The 24,046-nt window shown below is 34.4% G+C and overlaps 1 protein-coding gene across 1 annotated transcript; it reads right to left on the minus strand.

Annotated features, from left to right (window-relative positions):
* Positions 1-12,415: 12,415 nt before the first annotated feature.
* On the minus strand, positions 12,416-22,948 carry LOC135153635 (origin recognition complex subunit 4-like). The gene is made up of 4 exons (XM_064097369.1): positions 22,844-22,948; positions 20,878-20,973; positions 18,894-18,961; positions 12,416-17,010 (listed from the first exon to the last, which is right to left on the minus strand). The coding sequence occupies exons 1-4, from the start codon at positions 22,851-22,853 to the stop codon at positions 16,816-16,818; spliced, it is 369 nt and encodes a 122-aa protein (XP_063953439.1). The 5' UTR covers positions 22,854-22,948; the 3' UTR covers positions 12,416-16,815.
* Between the last annotated feature and the right edge of the window lie 1,098 nt (positions 22,949-24,046).

The following is a 24,046-nucleotide window of genomic DNA, read 5'->3' on the forward strand; positions in this document are numbered from 1 at the left end:
CATTTAATTAAAAAAATCTGAATGAATATCTTTTTACTTGTTCTGCTACCCAGAAACATCCCTTCTCTCTCCCCTCTCTCTCTCTTGCTCTCTGTAATCATTCTCTATCTAACTTTCATCTTCCCTGCCCCCACATGTACTTATTGAAGCCATGACTGACATTAGATTTATAGAAATAAAAAGACAAGTCCCTTTTTCTTCCTTTCAATTCCCTCTTCCTCTTCATTTGCAACGGCACTCCAGTGCTTTTTCCACTTATAAAAAAACAAATGACATATTATAATGAAGGCTGAATATAAACCTAATTGTTACGATCATCTCAATTTCACAGTCTCCAATTCTGACAAAGAGAGGGGGGGGGGGGGGGGGGAGCAGTGATCAAAAGGAGATGAAAAATACTTCTAAAATGAATCTCTCTTCTACATGTATATGTCAATCAGTGAATTTTCCATACAGGATTGTCTACATGTAATTATGTTGTAGTTCATGTATCGAGAGTTTTATGTTAAGGACTCCTGCTGTTTGTATGCAGTCTGTGACAATACCCAATTTGTATTATATTTCATAAGTCATGCAATATTGCCTTTCAAATTCAATAATGGCATAGTCGTAATTTTTACAATTTTTGTCTTGTTTATTGTGTTCAAGAATCAATTTATGACGTGAAATAAACGTATTGTCACAAGCATTTATTTTGAGGATGACAATAATTTATCCTGACCAGCCAGTCAATGTCAGCTCAGGAGACCAATATTATTAAGACTTCAAATATCACGGGACCATAACTTTAATATTTCCCACGATCTTTGTTCTTTTTCCTACCTCATATTGACATGTCAATAATTTGCATTAAGTATCGATAAGTAGAGGCAAAGACCAATGAATTGATGCTGACAGTCCTACGCACACTTTTCACATTATGTTATGCAGCATACACTCTTATTTTATTGTTAACCACACCTTGCTTTATGTGTTAAAATGCCAAGCTAAGTGTGAAAATTGTAAAGTTTTGTTGGGGAAAATAATATTGGTAATGAGGAAGTATGTTGATGTGGTTAAGGTAATTAAAATGAGACAAAAGTTAACTGCAAACTGCATTCATTGATGGCAGGTGCATATTTTCTCTCAATTTCTTCAATCTGGCTGCATACTGTAATATGCTGAAGAAAGAGAGAGAGGAGGGAGGTTATCAACCTCAAATTAGGTGTTTATAAAATTGGGATTGGATGGCAAGGTAACTTGAAAGTGCAAGTTCATGGGTTTATTTTTTCAGACAAAGAACATGGATCAAATTGAATAAGGTTTTATATATTTGGTCACATTTCAAATCTTTAATAGCATTTCATGCTTGCATCTTTATGTATCTGGAAACCTTGATCACAAGCTATATGTACACCAGAAAGTCTCTCTGAGGAGTGTTTCATTTAGCAATTAGTCAGTGATTGTCACTCACAAATTTGCTCTCAGTCAGATGTAAGTACATGTAGCTCAAAAGAGTTGTAGACATTAACTGAAAATCACATCATGACACATTGTCCTGGCCTTGTCAAACAATGTTTTAATGTATTCACTTCCTCTTCGACATGTCCCTAGATGTTAATGTTATACAGGATCATGTGCCAATAGAAGGGTCAATGTACAGGGTAGATAGTTATCATCAATTAAGTTATCTTTTTTTGTAGTTCAAGCTAAATGATTGTGAAAAGCAAGATCTATATGTTTCTCCTTTTTATTTTATTTTTTTTAGTAAATATCATTGAGGAGGCTCCTTTGAACAAAAATGACATCATTATTCTGTATATTGTGAGTTAAACCACACCATTTTCTTTGATAAACAGGTGGGGTGGTAATCAGATGTACAGTGTTGGACTGGGGTTTAATATCAAACTTAGAATCAAGAAAACTTTGACCAAGAATATATTTGCAGGGTTAGAATAATGTTCAATACGGCTTGAAAATTTGTATTTGGACCCAAATTCTTCTAGTTAACCATTATAACAATAGATTGTTGATGCAAAATATTGTGCAGAGATGTATTAAGTGTCATATCAAATCAAGCATGTACATGTATTAAAATAAGATACTCATATAATTATATTATCATATGTACATCCCATGTTGAATACTTGTTTATACTGCTTACTTGCTGATTAACCCTAAAAGAGCCGGGTATTTGGACCCATCTCACAGCCGAGGGGGGGGGGGGGTGGAATCCCCTGAGATCTCGGCCGTCGATCGCAACGAGCGCCGCGAAATTTTGCACAGTGGTAGTGTGGGATAAAATCTACAAGGCTGTATGATTAATTTTTCTGAAAAAATAAGATTTTTTTTAAAATTAATTAATTATGCAAATTTATGCATGAAATAAAACATTTGCTCTAGTTAACTTATTATGGTCCCAAAATTGCTAATTTTTTATTCACAGACTCTTTGTAGGATTCTGATCAAATATACATTAAAAAAAATTTGGTATCGCAAATTTTTTCTTATGTATTTTATTGTTTTTTTTATTTCTTATGTATTTCTTTGTGTTTTTTTACTTTTTGTTTTTATTGTTTTTTTGATGGAAATTGTTGCAGACTTAATGCTGATCATAAACAATACAAAATTAACTAATTTTGATCAGTAAAAGTAGAAATGATATATTTATGAATTTTGGCTAAATACACAATTTGCATTCGATTTGTACATGAATTCACGTTTTTGAGCAATTTTTGGTCTGACATGCACTTACATAATGATGCGTAATTTCGTAACCGCGTACCCGGGCATCGCAAATTTGGTCTCCAAACTTGCGCGAGACTTGAAAGTAAAAAGTCAGCGAGCGGCGGGGTCAAAAAAATTCCGCGCGGCGGATTAATCGCGAAAAATGCAGAGGGGGGCGGATTCCGCCCACCCCCCCCCCCTCGGGCCTTTTAGGGTTAAGGCTCAGAAAATAATTTGCTTCAGATTGATTAGGCATAGGTAGTGTTTTAAATTTGCAGTTAAACCAACACTCAAACTCTTGAATTGAATACCAAGTTGGCTGTCTTGGTCTATGCATATTTGTCAAATTCTCATGTTTTGTGACTGGAGATTAAATGCCAGCCTAGGAGTTATGGAATTTATAGATTTCTCTGCATGCTTGAGACAAGGAAAGTAGTTATTTATGATATTAAAACATACAGTGTAATATATCATGGCACAATTAATTTAATCTGCATATTTATTCCTGATATTTATTGTCATGATATGAAAGCATATGTGCGTTTTAGACGTCTGCTTGCCTTATGCCAGCTAAGAATATGAATGTTCTTATGATCCCTATTGGCATGATATCATGTCTATTTTATTTAGATTATCTAAAATATTCAGCATGCACTGCTCATATAGATCATATGTGTTTAGGAAATCATCCTGTAGATGATGTTGCCAATATGATTTTGGCATCTGACTAGTGTGTGTTTGTGTAAATATGTCATTTGATTATCATTTTTGCTTACTAGCTTGTAAGTGTATGTTAGAAATTGTGTAAAGACAGACATGAAGAAAAAAAAATCAAATAATGAAGCATCAAATACTACCTCAAGAGAATGCACTTTTTTGGCAGGTTACACCACAGGAAGATGCCATAGTGCTTATTACACTAATAGATGGTGATTGTGTCTGAATGAATTACAGTATACTGTATGCTTTATATCCGTCTTATTAGAACTGCCTGTTTGCAGAGATGCAAAGCTTTAATGTTTAGCACAAGAGGTATGCATCAATACATACTACTGAATTTGCTCCAATCAATATTTTTTTAATTTTAATCTCATCATGCTACCCTTTGTGAATTTGAATTTTTCCTTTTCATTATAATGTATGTTTCTTAAACATCTATTTAAAATGCGTTTGGTGCTCTGGATAAATGATATGTTTTAGAACTGTAGAAAAATTGTGAATCCTTGACTCTCTGGCCTTAGGAAAGTGGTTAATTTGTGGTATTTTGCAACTTCCCGCTTCCAAAAACAGAAAATGTAATGGAAACCTTCCCAAAAAGTGTATTTCCGATATCCATTTCATGCGCATATCTTTGCCAGGGATGTTCCCAGAATAAACACAATAGCCATGATCTGGGCCAATATCATGTTATTTTGTCCCAACAGGCTTGTTGAACTTAACATGGTATTAGTTTTGGAATGAGGATGACCCTGAAAGTTTGTGATGATATATGCACATTGTATGCAACCCTTTTATCTATTGATAGGATTTTACCTTGAAATCATGCAGCACAGATGCTGCTCAAACTAAAGACCAGATGACAATACCCAAAGTCTTTTGAAGTGCATAGAGGCATAATTTAGTGTAAGTTTTACGAGAAGAGTATATTATTAATAGTATTATCAACGAATGTAGAGGGCAGTAACACACGTTCTTTAAGTATTTTAAGCAAGGGGAGTAAGAGATGGATCCCTACTGACTTTACAACTATATGGTATATCAATATGATGCACTTGGCATAACCTGGCTGACCACCTATCTATAGTAACTTTGATTCCCTGTGATTTCATTTTTCATTGAATCATGTACTATAGGAACCCATCGTAAGACATACTCGAGTAGGTGAGTAAAGATTTCAAGCAAATGTCTTAAAAAAGCAAGGTGTAATGTTAGTTCTTGATAGAATTGGGATATTTTTATACAGGTAACAAAAGGTTGCCTTAGTCATTTATTGGGACAGAAATCTACTTGACTTTTGAGGAATTTAGGTTAAAACAGGAGGTATATGACTCATGTTTTGCATTATCTTGTTAAAAAAAAACTGCTTTGACTTGGGTGAATATTTTAGTTTGTGTATGCAAGTTTACCTAGACTCTGATAGCACAATAGCTAAGGAATCAACTGAGACCGTTAGATTCTCTTAAATGTTATTAGATTATACACCATCAGTAGTCTACTTTTATTTAAAAAAAATCTTTATTATTCTTTGATTTATGGCTTCTAAGGACACTTGGTGAAAACAATAGCGAGTTATACCATTGTTATCTTGTTATTGTGCTTTCAATTTTTTTCTTAAGACATATAACAGATTATTTCCTGAATAATATGAACCTCATGAATATGAAAAGAATGTTGACAAATAAAATGACTTCTAGAGCTACATGGTTTCAGAAAAATTATTTTAAAAATACAAATAACTCAAGTTTGATAGATGAATTGAAGATCATATCATTAACTATACCTGAAGTTAAGGGCATTTTTTTTTATAGTGAATTCAAGAAAATAACATAACCCTCTTATTTTGCATGGCTCATGGTTCTGGTTTCTGCTTCTGAGATCTGTATCAGTCAGTCATGCAGACTGATTTTGATTTTATCTTCATTGTTATTGTTGTCATAAAACTGTTATAGAGCTTTCATGATGAATATTGATTGAAATTAATGTATTGTGATGTCTGAGTTATGTTTTTTTCAGAGAACCCAGCCATATAAGTATACGCACATACTGCAGAGGCTTATGACCAAATGTTAATATTTCACAATGATGTGCTAAATTTTAAGAGCTCTTTACATTGTAATTTAGTTTTTCATGGTCATTGATCTGTGTTGACCTTTTTCAAAACTGGCTTTCAGTCTGCTACACATACTTAATTGGTATTAACTAAATTGGTCTGTGAAAATTCTGCCTTTTTTGTATGCTGTAAATTGTCAACAATTACCCTTCCTCTGCCAGTGATTGTATTGTTATTATTGATGTTAAATCTTAGAATCACAAAGCTGTTGCGACAATAAGACTGTTGTCAAGACTACCTCAGGAAAAATTGACAGAATAAATATGGGAAATAATGAGTGAAGTTTACACCTGCTTAAGCACGCTCCTATTGACATGAATGTAATGGTTATCTGTATATGTTCTAACAACACGAGGGGTATTTGTATAGATCGATATGAAATATCATGCACTTTTGATAAAATATTTGATCATCAATTTAAAGCTTTGGACCTTTCAACGTTCCTTGTTTTATGGGAATATTTTTAATATACAGCTCTACAGCAAGACAGTGTATATTTAGATTTAGTATTATGATTTGTTTTTCTCTCAAAGATTATGTGTCTATGTGATTGATTTGTACCTCAAAAATACAACTTCCTGTCATTTTTATGATAGGATTAGTTTAGTTTGTATTATAGATGAGTATAGGATGCTATATGTTGTAGAATCTGTGAGGATTAAAGGAAGTATCATGTCATGTCATTTAATTCATTAAATAAGTGTTACATTACAAGAAACAATGCTTCCAGACTGTGGATTATGTCATTTGGCAAAGCGGCTGTCTCGTCCTTGATGGAATTTAGTTTCTTTTTTCTTTTCCTTCTCCCCCTCCTTTTCTTGCTTTCTCTCTCATTCTCGTTGTTATATTCTTTTATTTCCATTTATCAACTCATCCCCTTCTTTACTCTCTTGCCAATTTTTCATATAATTTTTTTCTCCATTTTGCACACTTATCTTTGCAAATGTTAAAATGATAAACCATTATATTGTATTGGATACCAGAGATATTCCAAAAGTCAGGTCCAATGTAGCACAAAGTACAGATGAGTGCATTACATGCCCGAACTAGTGGAATATTTCTGGGATTTCATGAAATAAAACCAATATAATTATGAGTGAGCAAATTATGTCACTTATCACAATCAGTTAATAATGCCTCAATTCATAACATCAGGCTAATCTTAGAAATCTGACTTGCATTCAGCTCTTTCATAAACTCATTTCCTATTGATGTGCTCTATGCTGCACATTACATTGCAATGATTATTGTGCACGTGTGTATTTCGCACATACGCACGAGACTGTGATACTGTATCATACTTGTATTGAACAGCAAGTTTTGTACAGTTGCCTATGGGATAGTCGTCAGATATATTCTTATATTGCTCATGCAAATAATGCAGACCGAATATGAGGTTTTAATACATCATTAAACCACCCCCAATACAATAAATATGATTTATTGAATTAGGCCTAATATAAAAGATATATTTTGTTTTGTAGGTACTGGCATATAATCATGCCTAGGGAGCGTTAAACATTAACAATAAATTATCTACTGGTATATGGTATTTTAATAACCCTCTTTATTCCAAACTTATTAGATTTCATGACCATAAGTAAAAAAAAAAAAGTCTAGGTAATAATCTATACACACTGAGATAATTTTACAAGGGATTTGACTGAAGAGGCATTCACTTCTGAATGGATTATTTTAATCCATCCCAAACAGAAATTCTGCTTCCTTATCACGATTCCTGTGTATCATTTTTATGGCAGCTTTTTAAAGAAAATTTGTTTTTATGATCTTACATTCTCATTGTACTAATTTGATGAAGTGCCAAAATGAGTGGCAGTTTTTACCATATTATTACACTGGGTTGACATAGTGAGTGTGCTTGAAATTGTATACACACACACATAACAAACACAGTTTCTTTGTCCCTGCTTACTTTCTTGTGAGAATGATTCATGCAACAAAGGGTCTACAAGATTCTGGGGCTTAATTCTGTTTTATTCCTGGCAAACAAAGCAATGTCCTTTCTATAGTACAATCCACAGAGAACAGATTTCAAGAGAGTAAACAAGAAAAGCATAGAGAGGGCAACAAACCATTGTGATGTCATTGTGAAGAGTTGAGTGAAGGAGCAGAATGGGGAGGGGGGGGGGGATGTTGTGGTGTTGAAGCTCATTATATGACCTTGCATGCTTCAATTCCTATCAGGTTTTTGACCTGGCTAGCTTCGTGAAGGAGAAAGTTTTTGGGTTTCTTTGTAATGGGTTCAGTAATGGAGAAGCTATGTGTGCCTAACCCAAATTAAACCACATCATGCTGACATTCCAGTTGAAATATAAACCCTAGTTCTGTTTATAACCATGTTTTCTTCTTAAATTCAGCACAGGATGGGTGTAGGAATGGGGTGGAATATGAAAAGGATATGCAAATTATCTATTGTGTTAATTGCCTTTCCTTGAATTACTCATGTAAACAGACTTCCCAGTACCAGGAAAATTGGGAGCGTATCCAAGGTAAAGGAAATGGCTGACACAAGATTGCATTCCAATTGGAAGATTTCTATAGGTGGTGGCCCCTCATTTAAGATATTTAGAAATACCAGTGCTCATTATTTGGATCCTCCTTTTTCTCAAATGAATTATACAGAATAAAATAGAATACTCCTGTAGAATGGTTAATAATGCTACCCTCCCCCCCCCCCCCCCCCATTACAGTGAATGCCTATTATAATACAGATATATGAAAATATTTAGTTACAGGGGAAGTTCACCCTGACAAAAAGTTTATTGTAAAAATAATCAAATAAATACTGGCCAAGGACTGAGGAAAATCCACCAAAGAATAAAAAGTTATAATTTCAATTATTTGATTTGTAAGGTCATATTGTCGCCTGAGAAGCATAGTGACGTTAACTGATTTCACGCGCGCAAAAACGATTTCCAGAAACTCGCATTTTAAGTTTGTGGACAATGTTTGAAGATGGATTTCGCAATGTTATCGTTAAGTATTTCCTTTAATTTTTCGCACATGAAAACTTAAAGATGTCTTTAAACTCATATCAAGGAATTACGAGAAAATATAAGCAATTCGAGATAATATAGTCTATTGAAAAGTTAGCGCCCTTATGCTTCTTGAATCTTTGTGGATCGGTGGGCGCGCATCGGGGCGTTAATTACTTAGCGCCCCGAATCTTTGTGGATCGTTGGGCGCGCGTGGGGGCGTAAAGCTACTTAGCGCCCTTATGCTTTTCATTGGTTATTCAATTCATGATAAATTAAAGGGCGGAAACCCGTACAGTGCATGCGCATTTTGAATCGAGTAGTGTAAACCACATGATTATGATTGTTCCGTTCTCCTTTTTAATTTTTTTTTGGTACCTTTCACAGGTCATTTGTATTTTTTTGTTTTTCCTCATCTTCATCTCCCTCTTTTTATCGTCCTTTCTTTATGAATTTCTTGTTTTTATTCTTCAGTTTATTTCTAACATGTTCGTCTCCTTGTTTTCCCCTCATTAGTGGTAAACTTTTTTTCTCTTTCGTGTTCTTCTCTTCATTTTGTGGCTTCGTCATATTCCCATTTATATTATTTCCCTCTCAACTTTTTTGCTTTATTTTTCATTCTCTGATTTATAACCTTGTTTTCTATTTGTATTCTTATTACTTTGTTTCATTTTCTTCATCTTTTTCACTCTCTTTCATACATAATATTTTCATAAAATACATTCAATAAATGAAAATAAGCTGAAATAAAAAAAATATCATTGCAGCTATTTTAAAGACATATTTTCAAAAGCTTTACCTCTTTTTGTTGAGCACTATCTCTATTCTCAATAAAGCAAACTTTTAGTGCAGGCTATCCAAAAATAAGGCTACCTGTAAACTCTAGCGTCATGTATACCTGCACAAAGTATACAGAAATTGTAAAACAAATGTCAAAGGACACCAATCAACTATTGTATATAAAATGTCTTATTTTTTATTCGTGATATACAAATTGTCCAAAATTTTCTTGCAATTTGATCAAAATCTTATTCTTAATCCTATTATGCTTTCTTGTTCTCATACATATCAATTTTACAATGATATTAATTGTTTTAATATATTCATATTCGTCATACTCTACAGCACTTAAGATCAGAGAAAAATATTTTACTGATCACTAGTAATCGCATGTTCATCCATTATGACGTCAGTGTGCATAGCGTGGCATTGTTTGTGACGTCAGTGCGCGTAGCGTAATATATGCGCAGATCATGATGCGCACAAACGTAATACGAGTTAACGTCATTATGCTTCTCAGGCAACAATATGCGAGCAGCTTTCCTTCATATCGACACGGTAAAAATACAATGATATATCATTTTCTCAGAAAATTGAAAATGGTTTTTGTTGTACCTTCAGTATATCAATACACAAATCATTTCACACGCACTCTGAAAGTAAAATAAAAGATAAGTCATCACAAACCATTGAAAAATGAAATTTATTTGGGGCAGCTGCTCATTTATGACATTACAAATCAAAAACTTCAAATTCTATTAACTTTCTTAGTACTTAATGGATTTTCCTCAAACCACCAATTTTTTTAAAATAATTTTTCTGCTATTTTTACTACAAACTTTTTGTCAGGGTGAACTTCCCCTTTAAGCCTATTTAGGATACCAGTGATCATTTTTTTGATCCTCCTCTCTTAGAATAAAATAGAATACTCTACTAGAAGAATAGTTAATAATGTTACTCCCACCCCCTTGCATCACAGGAAATGCCTGTTATAATACAGAAATATAAAAATACTCTGTTAAAGATAAGTGAAAGTAGTTGCAGTAAACACTGATTTCATGAGAATGTCTGTAAAACCAGGCTTAATTGTCATTATATCATCGAGGATCTAGATCTGGTACAGTTACATAAACTGAACTTTGTGAAATCTTGAAATCTACGCTGAAAAATGTTCACACTGAAGATCACCAACACAGATAAGCGCACGTCGGACAGTGTATTGTTATTGCTTTGAATGTCGCCCCGACGCTTGACCTGAATCCCGTGCTTATTTGCTAATTTCTCAGCAATTACACAATTTCTTCCAGAATCCTTTGGCACATATTTTTTATTTATACAGACACTTTGGTGGCCATTTCATTGGATTCTGTATGAACTCATTTTGAAGTCATTACCTCAACTGGCATTTATCTTTAAAGGGAAGTTCTCCCTGACAAAAAGTTTATTGTAAAAATAGCAGAAAAAGTAATAAAATGTTGGCGAAAAATAATAAAAAATCAATGAAATGTCATTTTCTCAGAAAATTTAAAACGGTTTTATTGTACCTTCAGTATATCTGTACACAAATAATTTCACACCTGCTCCTAAAAAGAAAATAAGTCATCACGAACCATTTAAAAAAATGAAATTTATGCATTCTACATAACATAGCATATGGGGCAGCTGCTCACAAATAAAAAACCTGAAATTCTCCAATTTCTTAATCGTTAATGGATTTTCCCCAAACCTTCACCAATATGTTTCACAACAAAGTTTTCGTCAGAGTGAACTTCCCCTATAATTCCCTTACAGATTGCAGGTCTCTGATCTAAAGGAAATGATTTGATCTACAATGTACAATACTTAATAAAAACAAGTCAGAAGGTGCTAATCAATTAGGATTGGAATCTCAAAAACATTTTTACATAAATAAACATTGGAGAATAAGAAGCATTATATCATACTCATTCTCATACAGGGCATATACCATACATAATAAAACTGCTACAAAGTCTGGCAAAAAAAAAAAATCTTGGACGGAAAGGAAAGAGAGAAAAATTTGAAAAAAAATCCACTTGAAATGAAAAAAAGTTTAAAATTGTCAAGTCTCAATTTACTTTTTTCTGCAATAATTGGAAATGTAACTTCGAAGTGACATGTTTAGTGGTACAACTTTTCAATTGTTTTAAGCATTATCTCTCAGGGTGTACCAGTAGCCTGTCTCCTTAGCTCAAGATAAATCATGGTAAATGCATTTTATACAATATATGTTGAGTTCACCAAGACACAAGCAGCATCTTTAGAGATAATGGATGAAGAACCTATATCCTATTCTTATACCTGCTCTTAAATAGTGAAAGAGACATGAAATACATTATTTAAACATGCAAAGCAGGGGGGAGGGTACAAGTGTATAATGCAGATATTTTTTAAACATATCAACCAATGAGAAAGAGAAGACATACTCGATACGATGAGAGATGAAAATCAAAGAATGGTATTCAAAGATCATCTAACCTTACAATATATGATGTGACATGTAGGGGCAGTACCAGGGTAGTTTAAGAAGGGGCAAGACAAGCTCATTAGTTTTCTAAAATGAATTACAGGGTTAAGAGTCTATACCTCTCTTTTTCATGCTTTTCTTTCCTATTTCTTCTTAACTACTTCAAACATTGTGCCCCCCCATAGCACCATTACTGCAATATGTAAAAGGTTCTACTAAAGCCAGGATAGTGCTTAAGAGACTTCTGATATAAGCACTAATAATAATAATCATTATTCATATTTTAAAGGGGAAAAATTAAAATTCTTACACAAAAAAGTGCTTTAAAGCAAAATATATACATAATTTCCAGGTAAACTGATGTATAATGCGCCAAATGCATTTTAAGATGTATTTCTGAATCTGCCCCCCCCCCACTACATCATTTTATTTATAAGCATTCACACATACACCCTCCCACACCTTGGTATTCTTTTCTTTCCTTTAAGTATTGTCTCTATTCATCCATTTATTGGAAAAACGGCTATAAAAGCATACAAACATGCACATCTTAGTATTGAAATCCACTCGTATCAAAATCATGTTCTTATTCAGAAAAACAAAACAAGTGCACCCATCTTCTATCAACAAAAATATCAATTTTATTGAGGAAATATTGTTAATGCAGGACAGAACATGTAACAATAACATCAACCTTCAGGTTTATAGCAACAGTAATTATCAACTTTGGACATGAAAGACCCAAATTTATTATGTAATTATATTTCAAATGTATATATGCTAATTACATCAGAACCTCTAAGTGCTATACAGATATACAAGTGGAATGCCTCTGGCGGTCTCACCTGCATCATGCGATTCAATATAGCAGCAGTGCTGACTTTGAAAACTACTATCAAATAATTATTCACAAAACACACCATTCATATAATGATACAATACTACGTTCATTGACATTTGACCTTGGTCATGTGACCTCAAACTTGTCAGTGGTACTTTATTACCCCTATATCCATATTATATACACTATATCTATAAACTTTGAAAGTTATGACAGCAATCTAATAATTACCTCTAAAATGGCCAAAGTTCAATGACCTTAAATGACCTTTGACTTTGGTCATGTGACCTGAAACTCGCATGAGATGTTCAGTTATACTTGACGACTCTTATGTCCAAGTTTTATGAACTAGACCAATATACTTACAGAGTTATGATGGTAATTCAACAAATACCACCAACATGGCCAATGTCCATTGACCTTGGTCATGTGATCTGACACTCGCACAAGATGTTCAGTGATACTTGGTTACTCTTATGTCCACGTTTAATGAACTAGACCAATACACTTACAGAGATATGATGGTAATTCAACAAATACCCCCAACATGGCCAAAGTTCATTGACCTTACATGACCTTTGACCTTGATCATGTGACCTGAAACTCGCACAGGATGTTCAGTGATACTTGATTACTCTTATGTCCAAGTTTCATGAGTCAGATCCATAAACTTTCAAAGTTATGATGGTAATTCAACAGATACCCCCAATTTGGCCAAAGTTCATTGACCCTAAATGACCTTTGACCTTGGTCATGTGACGTGAAACTTATGCAGGATGTTCAGTAATACTTGATTAACCTTATGGCCAGGTTTCATGAACTAGGTCCATATATTTTCTAAGATATGCTGTCATTTAAAAATCTTAACCTTTGGTTAAGATTTGGTGTTGACGCCGCCGCCGTCGGAAAAGCGGCGCCTATAGTCTCACTCTGCTATGCAGGTTAGACAATAAATCAGACGGAATGAAAAAAGTATATCATTTGCAAATTTTGCCTTTTTGGATTTAAAGGCCAAGGCAACCCCACTAAAAAAATAAATAAATAAAAAGAGAAAATCAAACAAACATAATGCTGAAAATTTGATCAAAATTAATGTAAAATAAGAGTTATGAAATATTAAAATTTTGCTTGATTTCATGAAACAGTTAAATTTACACCCTAATTAGTATACAAATGAGGGGACTGATGACGTCACCCACTTATTGTTTCATTTCTATTTCATGAAATATGAACTATTTCAATTCTTACAGTTTTGACAATAAGGAAGCTCTCATTTGAACTGTTTGAAATGTTGCAAAAATCAATTTTCCACCTGTTAAAGGTCAAGTCCACCTCAGAAAAATGTTGATTTGAATCAATAGAGAAAAATCAGACAAGCACAATGCTGAAAATTTCATCAAAATCGGATGTAAAATAAGAAAGTTATGACATTTCAAAGTTTCGCTTATTTTTAACAAAATAGTTATATGAACGAGCCAGTTACATCCAAATGAGAGAGTCGATGATGTCACTCACTCACTATTTCTTTTGTTTTTTATTGTTTGAATTATACAATATTTCAATTTTTGCGAATTTGACGATTAGGACCTCCTTGCCTGTAGCATAAAATGTTAAAATAATGGAATTCCACATGTTCAGGGAGGAATGAAACTTCATTTCACATGACAATGATGAGAAAATCAAAATATTTCATATTTCATATAGTAAAATACAAAAGAAATAGTGAGTGAGTGATGTCATCAGTTCCCTCATTTGCATACCGACCAGGATGTGCATATAACTATTTTGTGAAATTAAGCGAAATTTTAAAATGTCATAACTTTCTTATTATACATCCGATTTTGATGAAATTTTCAGTGTTATACTTGTTGGATTTTTCTCTTTTTATTCCAATCAACTTTATGTTGGGGTGGACTTGTCCTTTAAGGGAGGAATCAACCTTATGGAAGTTTGTGGTAAACACCACGTATGTAGTCCTGAAAAGGACTTGGTTGTTCGATAGCTATTAAAATAACTTTTGTCAACGTTTCAACCAGCTTATCTGCTTATATACAGAAGTGTTTGAGTAGATTATCATTCCTGATGACGACCAGAAGACGCTGGCCAAAACGTCGACAACAGCTCCATAAAGAGCTATCAAACAACCAAAAAAGATAAACAGTCATTTTCAGGACTTAGTACATGGTGTTTTACCACAAACTGATGTAATCCTCTCCACTATACAAACCTTTAAAAGAATCAAACCTAGCGAGCCCGCCAATTTTGTCTAATTTGCATATTGCCGACCCACGGCATATTTGCATATACCCCCGGCTTATTTGCATATACGGATTACCGGCCGCACCGCATACCGACGCAACGGATCAATGCCCACCTATTGTTCTCGCGTTCGTGCGTACGGTCCTGGAGATTAGTATAAATAGAGTACGTTTTCAGATAATTTTCGTCACTTGATAAAGAGTTGCAGCGGCACTCGAAAGCTCGTGAACTTGTAAGCTAGTGAACACTTTTTGCGAGAGTGATCACGAATTTCCTAGAAAGCCAGTGAACACTTTTTGCGAGAGTGATCACGAATTTCCTTGTTGACCATAGTAGATTGCGAGACAAATGAATACCCTCTAGCGATTAGAATCAAACCTTGTTTCAATATTAACTGAAAAAAATTAGGATATTTTATGTGATAAAATACAAACGAAACGGTGAGTGGGTGACATAATCGGTCCCCTCATTTGCAAAATGGCAAGGATGTGCATGTAAAAATGTTTTGTGAAAAAATTTTGAATGTCATAGCTTTGTTATTATACATCCGATTTGATAAAATTTTCAGCCTTATGCTTGTTTGATTTTTCTTTTTTTATTGAAATAAACTATTTTTCTGGAGTGGACTTGGCCTTTTAAACAGGGTCCATTTATAATTATACTGTAAAAGGTTTATAGAAATCATCAACAGATGTTACAATATACATGTATACTGTTACCTGATGTGTAACCTATGGGATTGAATGATTTATAAAGTCCATGCTCATACTTGTCATGCTTGTATCTGTAACCAAGTCTCGAAAAATGGTACAGAATACAATGGCAGCTATGAGGAAAGTGACAGTGCCATATTATATTTATAGTGCATATTTCATGCACGGGTTAATATGAATGTCCTATGATTTTCATGTTTTAAAAGTGAACCCATTATGCCATCAAAAGAAATCTAAACAAAGCCTAGCAGCCGCCCAGTGCACAAGTTGAATCTATGAGAATGGAGACCTTCTGCCTACGCATCCAATGACGTGAGTATCTGCACCAGGCCCAGCGCATGGGATAAGGTCACAATCCCAATTAAGGGGTGGAATACATGGAAAAATGTGGATGAATAACATTTTAATTGTGTAATTGAAACAACCATCAGCCTACCAGACTGCATTGTTTCTACACACAATCTGCCCATCTGGATTGGATACAATAGCTTTGTATTTTCCAACTGGGAAGCTAACAAATGGACAGAGATCATTCAAGTATTGGAATGTCATGCTGTAGATTAGAAAAAATGAAACTAACGAGAGATATTTTTCAACATATGACAAAACAAGAACCAGGTGAGTGTTTTATATCATTTGTACCAATGTAAGGTCATTATTTTTCAAATGAAGAAATTTTTATCAATGCAAGAAAATACTTTTTATTCACTCAAAAGATTTTGTGGGGGATGATAAATAGTTTAATGATAGTTCTTGATATCAAGAGCATCAGGCCTCATTTTTTGCCATAATTGCTTGAAGAAGTGTATATTTATTACGAGTGACTGAATATAGGTTTCTCTGGAAAAAATCTCATCTGGCCATTAAAATTCCCTGCTCATAAGAATAATTACTTGGGATTTGTTAATGATGAAGCGTTGACCAAGAAATTGAGCGATTCTTGGAACATCAGCTACCATCTTGCACAATTGCAGCTGAATGGGAAACTAATGTCCAGACACTCATAAATAATAATGATATCATTGAGTGTCTTAGCCCAATGTAGGTGCCCACTGAACTCAAATGATTTTGCTAGCTGTAATGTGATCACCAAGATGTTCCATGGTTCTTTCCAGCAACAAAATACAACAGCAATCTCACACCACATGAAAACAAGGTGAGTGAGTGATTTTGCATTAGTTCATATAATATATATCAGGAAATTATCATGAAGCCATTGGGTTTTTAGCCCAATGTTGGAGCTCGCTTGGACAGGATGGGTAAGAGCTTAAGGATTCTATTAACTGTGATGAGGTCACCAGTATACTCATAGCTCTGTATTCTTTCTGAGTCCTTGTAGATGATCCTGTACTGTGCTCTGCTGGCTTCACAAGCTCTAAAGCTACTAGATGCTCAAATGCCTGGAATACAGAATACATAAAACAAACATGATATCATCCTTCTGAGGTGAATGTTCAAATCAGGAAGATTATTTGTTTACAGAGTACTTCATTCAAATGTTTGTCAAGTTCACTTGTACTAAACAAATATCATTATAGAAAATCAGTAACCAACTACCAGAATTTTGTTATTATAACACCTTCGGTTTCAAGTGAGATCTACCATTGTTACAATGCTGAGCAGCCATTCAAAATCAATGATTTCATGGAATTTGCAACTGGATAGTAAGTTGACCTTATTTCGGATCTGTCAGTAATATATGGCTGCTTTTATGAACATGAAAGAATGAGCTACATGTAATAGTAAAAAATAAGAGTGTGATGGAATAATGTAAGATGAGAGGAAAATAAAATTTGTCACAAAGACAAGAAGACAGTATCCAAGATTATTTTTTTACTTGTCTTCCCTATCAAAATGAGCTGAAGTACGTGATCCTGTCTATTTTTTCCTTTCGTCCTGCCTAAATCAACTTGTCAAGATCCAGTATTTCATCTTCTCTCTTTGTTGAATCATTTTCATCCCGAATCTTGTTATCTTAGTATGCTTTCAAAACTTCCACAGACAAATCAACAGGACTACATCACACAAGCTGATATTGATATCACTATCCAATGGCCAATTTCCATTTTGAGTGTGCATTACGATAGTTAGTGCGGTAATAAATTACGCATTTCTACTAATGCATAAATCCCTAATGTGGCAGCCATGTGTGTTGCTGCCCGAGTTGTGCTTTTATCAAGGCTTTCCGATTACATTTTCAATATCCTGGCCAATCAATACAGGCGACAAGTTCCGAACGCACGCACATCTACAAGCGCAAAGCAGCGGCACAAATCGCGATATATAGCGACTGGTGCATACGTCTGTTAGGATGATGACGTCATCCAAGATGGCAACTTACGTTGACCAACGAAAGGATCGAAGATGACTATGTTTCGATCATCATTTGAAAGGAATTAGCGGTAACTGCGGTCTGAGGTATGATATTTCTGAATTTTATATATTTTTTCGTAAGTTTGAATGTACTTTCTTTTTTATAATGTGACATTTTATGTACAAAAAAACGATCCGAAAATTGGGTTTCCGCCGAATGTTAGATCTAACGTTACTGCTAATACGTTGGCCAACAACTCTTCAGTCTATGTATGGGTGAGTGGAGCCAACGCAGTTCAGCGGAACAACCAAAATACAGAGACTGAAGCTTTTGGTCTAGTGTGATTGATGCACGATCGTTGTCGATTTGTTGTCTTGATTTGATTATGGTTAGATATTTGTTTTTATTGCATCTTTTTAAGACATATAAATTTTATTCGCTTGTGCCGGTTTCATTTTTTTTCTGGTTTGATTTATGTGTTTTGTTAGAAATGGAATCATCATACCAGAGAATGCACCATGCAGGATTCTGAAACCCAAAGTTGAAAAATCTCCTTACTGTGGGAGAGGGACACCCCCTCTCCCCGGCTCGGTCGTTTCGCTTCGTTATATTTTACAAAATCAAAATACTGTTTTTTTCCTCTCAGAATACCGTTTTTGCTTTTTGGAGGTTGGCATCTCTGAGTACTTGGATGCATGTTATTAACAGCTACAATATTATTGATCAATGATCAATACATTCATAAATATGTAGGTGGGGGGGATTCCATAAAATATGAAGTTCAATCCCTCTATGTCTAGATATGTATTGTTTGATAATAGTAAATAATTATTCTCTGACAAGAATATGAAAGACTTTAATCTCTGAAGCTGAGACATATTTGAAAGTCTTTCTTCTTTTACTATCATATCATAGTCTTGTTATTAGAGCATGCATAATTCTAGGTAATAAGAATTGAATGAGGCATACCTTTAGTACAACAGATTTGTCAAATTGCTGGACAGTGTGAGACTTCTTTTGAATAAACTTCTGATATTCTGAAAAAGAAAAAAAGAAAATATAATTTCACAATGACAACACATAACAATGTTTACAATGATAATTCCCTTCGAGTGTTTTTTTAAAGAAATTATACTGCCAAAGAACTTTCAATATATCATAACGGTTCTATAGCCAACCCAATCAAATCCAATCCACGAGCGGCTGTAAGATTAAAAGATTTAGGAAAATAAATAGAGAAATATTCAATAAAGCTAAAACTTGTCATAAATACAAAATTGCAAAAAAGCAAGTGTCTAGGCTTAGACACAACTCTTTTTTTCACAGAGATGCATCAATAAATGGAAGAACCTCATCTCAGACGTGATCGAGAGCCCATTTGTAAACAGCTTCAAATCCAGTTACTTTAAATTTTGGAACTCAAGGAAGGAGAAATTTGACCCAGATGAAAGTTATGCTTGTCCATGTTCAAATGCTGTCCAGTGCTATTAAAATATTGTTCAGGAATTCTTCATGAGAAGTCTACGAGAAGCAAGAGTTTTTTTAACTTGCCTACATCCAAGGTATTATCCAAGGAAAACAAATTGTCAGGGTGATATAATTAAACAATAAGAAGCAATATACCCAATCAAACTAGTGCCACAAATCTTGAAAGATGCATAATGGACATTGACACTTGGTTGAAGTTAAACTCGTTACTTTTGAACCATAGTAAATGTGAGTTTTTAGTTTTTGGCTCAAAGTTTCAACTTAACAAATTCAACATTTATTCCATTTCTATCTCAGGCAATGACATCCCCTTTTCAAAATCATGTCGCAATCTTGGAGGTATTTTTTATTCTCACATGTCCATGTCCAACCAGATTACAAGCATTTGCAGATCAGTTCGTTATCAATTGCGCAATATTGGCTTCATATGAAAATATCTCACTCGCTCAGCAACAGAGAAACTGGTACATTCACTCATTTCCTCATGATTTGATTTTGGTAATAGCCTCCTTTACAACTTACCAGATTCTCAACTTAGGAAATTGCAAAGGTTGCAAAATGCAGCTGCGCGTATTGTAACTCTCGCAAGCGCAGCAACATCACCTCTATATTGAAACTCTTTACTGTTGCCCCTGAAGGAATGCACAGTCTTTAAAATCATTCTTTTGATTTTTCATATAGTCAATGGAACTTCCCCCAGTTACATTAAGCCTTTGATTCATAATTACCAACCGTCAAGAAATTTACGATCCTCATCATCTAATCTCTTACAAATTCCAGATGCTAAGAAATCATGCGGGGAACGGGCCTTTGCTCATGCAGGGCCTAACCTGGGAATTCTCTGCCACAGAGTTTGAAAACCCAGACTTCAGTGACCACCTTCAAGGGCAACCTGAAAACAAACCTGTTTAAGAGTGCTTTTTGATAGCCATTGACTCATTGTTTAGACATGTATTATATGTAATTAGTTTTGGTTGTTCTGCTCTGAAGCGCCTTGAGCATCTGATCAAGATGGAAAATGCGCTATACAAATCTCATGTACTATTATTATTATTTGATATGGGTGATCACTACAAGGAAATGGTAATAAACAGGCAATTCTATAATGAACCTTTTTTGTATCTTCAACCCCCAATTTTCTCCTCTTTAGCTACACCTCACAAACTGCTCAAACCATGATAATTTGGGAGCTTTACAGCTTTTCCTGTAAACTAAAAAACATAGACATATCATTCCAGAAAATCCCACATTTAAATTATAATAATATGCAACATTTATATAGCGCTTAATAAAAAATGTTTCTAAGCACTGCATACTATTACCCCCAGCTTTCGCACGGCTATCCTGATCAGACGCTTGTTCTAGGGAGTTGGACTGTTTACATACTTTACGGGAATGCATAAAGGTGACCTATGACATAAATTTGAACCATATATCAACTACTTTAATGAGGAAGTTTTCTTACCATTATAAACCATCTCAAAGTTGAATGGATCTCCTTCATAAAGGTCTGTGAGGTGACGCATGGCAATGATAAGACACAGTTGTAGTATTGATACCCCTAAAAGATAATCATATGATACATCACACATAAGAAAAAAATGAACCATATTCAGTAAGCTTAACAATGCATAACATCAGTGGTCTATGTATAGCCATATGTGAAGCATCGTAGTTTTTTTTTTTCAAAAGCATGTTTGATATCCAAACTTTCCCAATTTCCCTGTAATAATGAGCATGATATTCCTCACCTTCTTTTTCTGCAGCACAATTTAGCTCAAAGAAATAGCAATACAGAGGCTCAGAAGGATAGGATAACTCTGCTTGAACTCAGACAAGAAGGTTTGGCAAAAGTCATCTTCGAGTCCTGGATGGACCCGGAACTGAAAAGGGCCACAACCAGCACCAACCACTCCTAGTAGTTGATCGCTTTCGATCTCAATTACAAACCACCATTTCTCTAGTCGACATTTAAAGTCATTGATAAAAAAAGACAAAACAATTACAGCATTCGTTGCACTTCTAAAAATTTCAGTGGAGTTTCAAATTCAGCGGTATATTTCTTGTAATCTTCCGTACTATTACATCAGATATGAGAGCTGTCCTAACTTAAAGGCCCAGACTGGACCCAAAAGTGAAATTGACAAATTATATACCAACCAAAAGCTTATAAACAACTTAACACAGATGCAAGCTTCATGCATTTTCACCACTTTCCAGCTGAGCATTTTGCTTCTATAATAGGCTTTCTTGTAAGTGCTTTCACCGGCCTTGAGACCATGTTGTCATGTTGTGTTAGAAGTGTTGTGATTCCATAGGTTTGTACACAATTTTTTTTTTCCGCTTTTCAGATAGCGTATTTTAATTTCTTCACTTCTATCAAAAGAGATGTCATAAATATCTTTCCTGCAAGCTTGAATTGATGAAATCTAAAAAAGATTTTGAATACTTTTCACCATATTTCACTTTTTGCTTATTTGGCCTAGCTTTCTAATTGCATCTGCAATCAACGATATCACACACAAAAAATGTAGGTTTCCATCCATTTGAGCACTGAATAGTTTTCAGTGCCATATTTTCTGTAAAGTGAAAAAAAAAAATTCAGAATCCGAAAATCAGAAAAATTAACGATTCTAACACAACATGATGTCATGGTCTCAAGACCGGTGAAAGCACATACAAGAAAGCCTATTTCATAAGCCCGATAATTTGGAGTTATTCTTAAGCAAAATACTCAGCTGGAAAGCAGGGAAACACATAAAGCTTGCATCTGTGTTAAGTTGTTTATAAATTTGTCAATTTCACTTTTGGGTCTGTTCTGGGTTTAAGTTAGGGCAGCTCTCATATCTTATATAATCATACGAAAGATTACAAAAATATACCGCTGAATTTGTTACTCCACTGAAATTTTAAGAAGTACAACAAATGCTGTATTTTTTTTGTTTTTTGTTTGATCAATGACTTTAAGTGCCAACTAGAGAGATGGTGGTTGTAGATAGGCCCGTGCAAATACTTTCTTCATCATTGGTATACATTACTGAACTATACTGGAAAGTTTGAAGAAATTTGTGTGGGTTTTGACAGAGAAATAGGGATGTTAACTCAACATTGTGGTCACATGAGGTCTAACAAAGTCCCAAATTTCTTGACTTCGCCATTTTATCCCACTCTCAATTTGGCAAACTTCAAAGGTCAATAGAAAAAAAGATGCAAATGAATTTTTTGTTGTTGCATATTTGGCTTATATACGAACTAAAGAAATCCTGTACAAAATTTGATGAAAATGACATGGATTTCATTTTAACTGTGGAACTTCCTTAAAAAGCAAGCATTAGATATTCATGGAAGGTCTTGTGGAATTAAACAAGTCTTGACCAATTAAAATTGTGCAATTATAAAGAAAATTGAAGTCAATTCAATTGAGCCCATACCATGTAACATAGCAGCTTTTGAATCAGCACTGTGTAACTTTCGACTCTCTAGTAGTTGTTGACCTTCAAATGTTGGACGATCTGCACTTATTCTTGCTATTGGCAACAACTGTAAATAAAACATAAATGGTCATAACTAATTCTGACTCATACCTTTCATGATAATCTTGTAGTCTAAAAGAAGCAAATGAAATGCAAAGATCATATATATTGTACAACCTACATATATATTTCACTTTGTCCCTGAAATATTTTTAAAAATGAAAATGATGTATGTCATCTAAAACGTGCCATGCGTTTGTGAGACATTTACCCATCACACTTTAAAAGTGCAACAAACATGATATGTTTTCATTTGTGTTTCTTTAACCAATTGTGTAAATAAAGAAAAGTTACTCAATTACCTGATATGCAAGTCTATATTAATGAGCAAACAGGCAAGTTTCAACTCAATCCTCTCTAAATCTTCCTCCCTATAAAAAGTGACGAATCACTATCATTTAATCTTGAAAGAATTCAACCACTCCATTGAGCACTTCTAGAATCATATGTTGAAACAGACGACTGGTACGGGATGACGTCATTTTAAGGCATTGCGCATGCATCACGTCCTCACCCTCACCGACTATCAGAATTGAGAACCTCGCCATTCTGCTGTTCTCCTAAATCATAGTCAATGTGCACATGAGTGACGTCATTTCAACCGCTCACACTCAGCATGAAGATCAATTGCAATGGATCTTTTCCCTTATAAAAGTTTTAAGTGACTTTTCAGAAAATCAACGTAAGTTGTATGATGCATTATCTTTATCATACTTGAAATTGTTTGCTGAACTCAAAAACATATATCGCTATATCTCCTAACAGGAATTAAAGCAAGCGAAAGAGCAAGTGTGTACAAGTTGCACCTTCGCATCACCCAATCCAGTCGTGATGCGATGGTACGGCAGATCTTCCGGGATGAGCAGCATGTCATGACCCGGTCACTATCACGCTGTTTCATCTGGACGTACGTACACGTTGAGTGAAATCTAAAATATACATATCTGTAGTGAACATAGACAGACAACTAGGTTGACACACATGATCGGTCGACTGGTATGCGGTTCTTGTTCACTCATTCTAAAACTCCCTATTATCAAGTGGAGTCCCTTATTTATTACACACATGAAAAAAATTAATGTATCAATTTTGATAAGATGT

Source organism: Lytechinus pictus, chromosome 3, assembly GCF_037042905.1.
Source record: "Lytechinus pictus isolate F3 Inbred chromosome 3, Lp3.0, whole genome shotgun sequence".
NCBI classification, from domain to species: domain Eukaryota; kingdom Metazoa; phylum Echinodermata; class Echinoidea; order Temnopleuroida; family Toxopneustidae; genus Lytechinus; species Lytechinus pictus.

Bases quoted from the DNA above. Each gene is read 5' to 3' on its own strand.
- LOC135153635 (XM_064097369.1), bottom strand. The intron at 18,962-20,877 runs GTAAGAAAACTT...TTTCTTTTTCAG, and splicing joins CTTTGAGATGGTTTATAATG to AATATCAGAAGTTTATTCAA. The intron at 17,011-18,893 runs GTATGCCTCATT...TCTGTATTCCAG, and splicing joins ACAAATCTGTTGTACTAAAG to GCATTTGAGCATCTAGTAGC.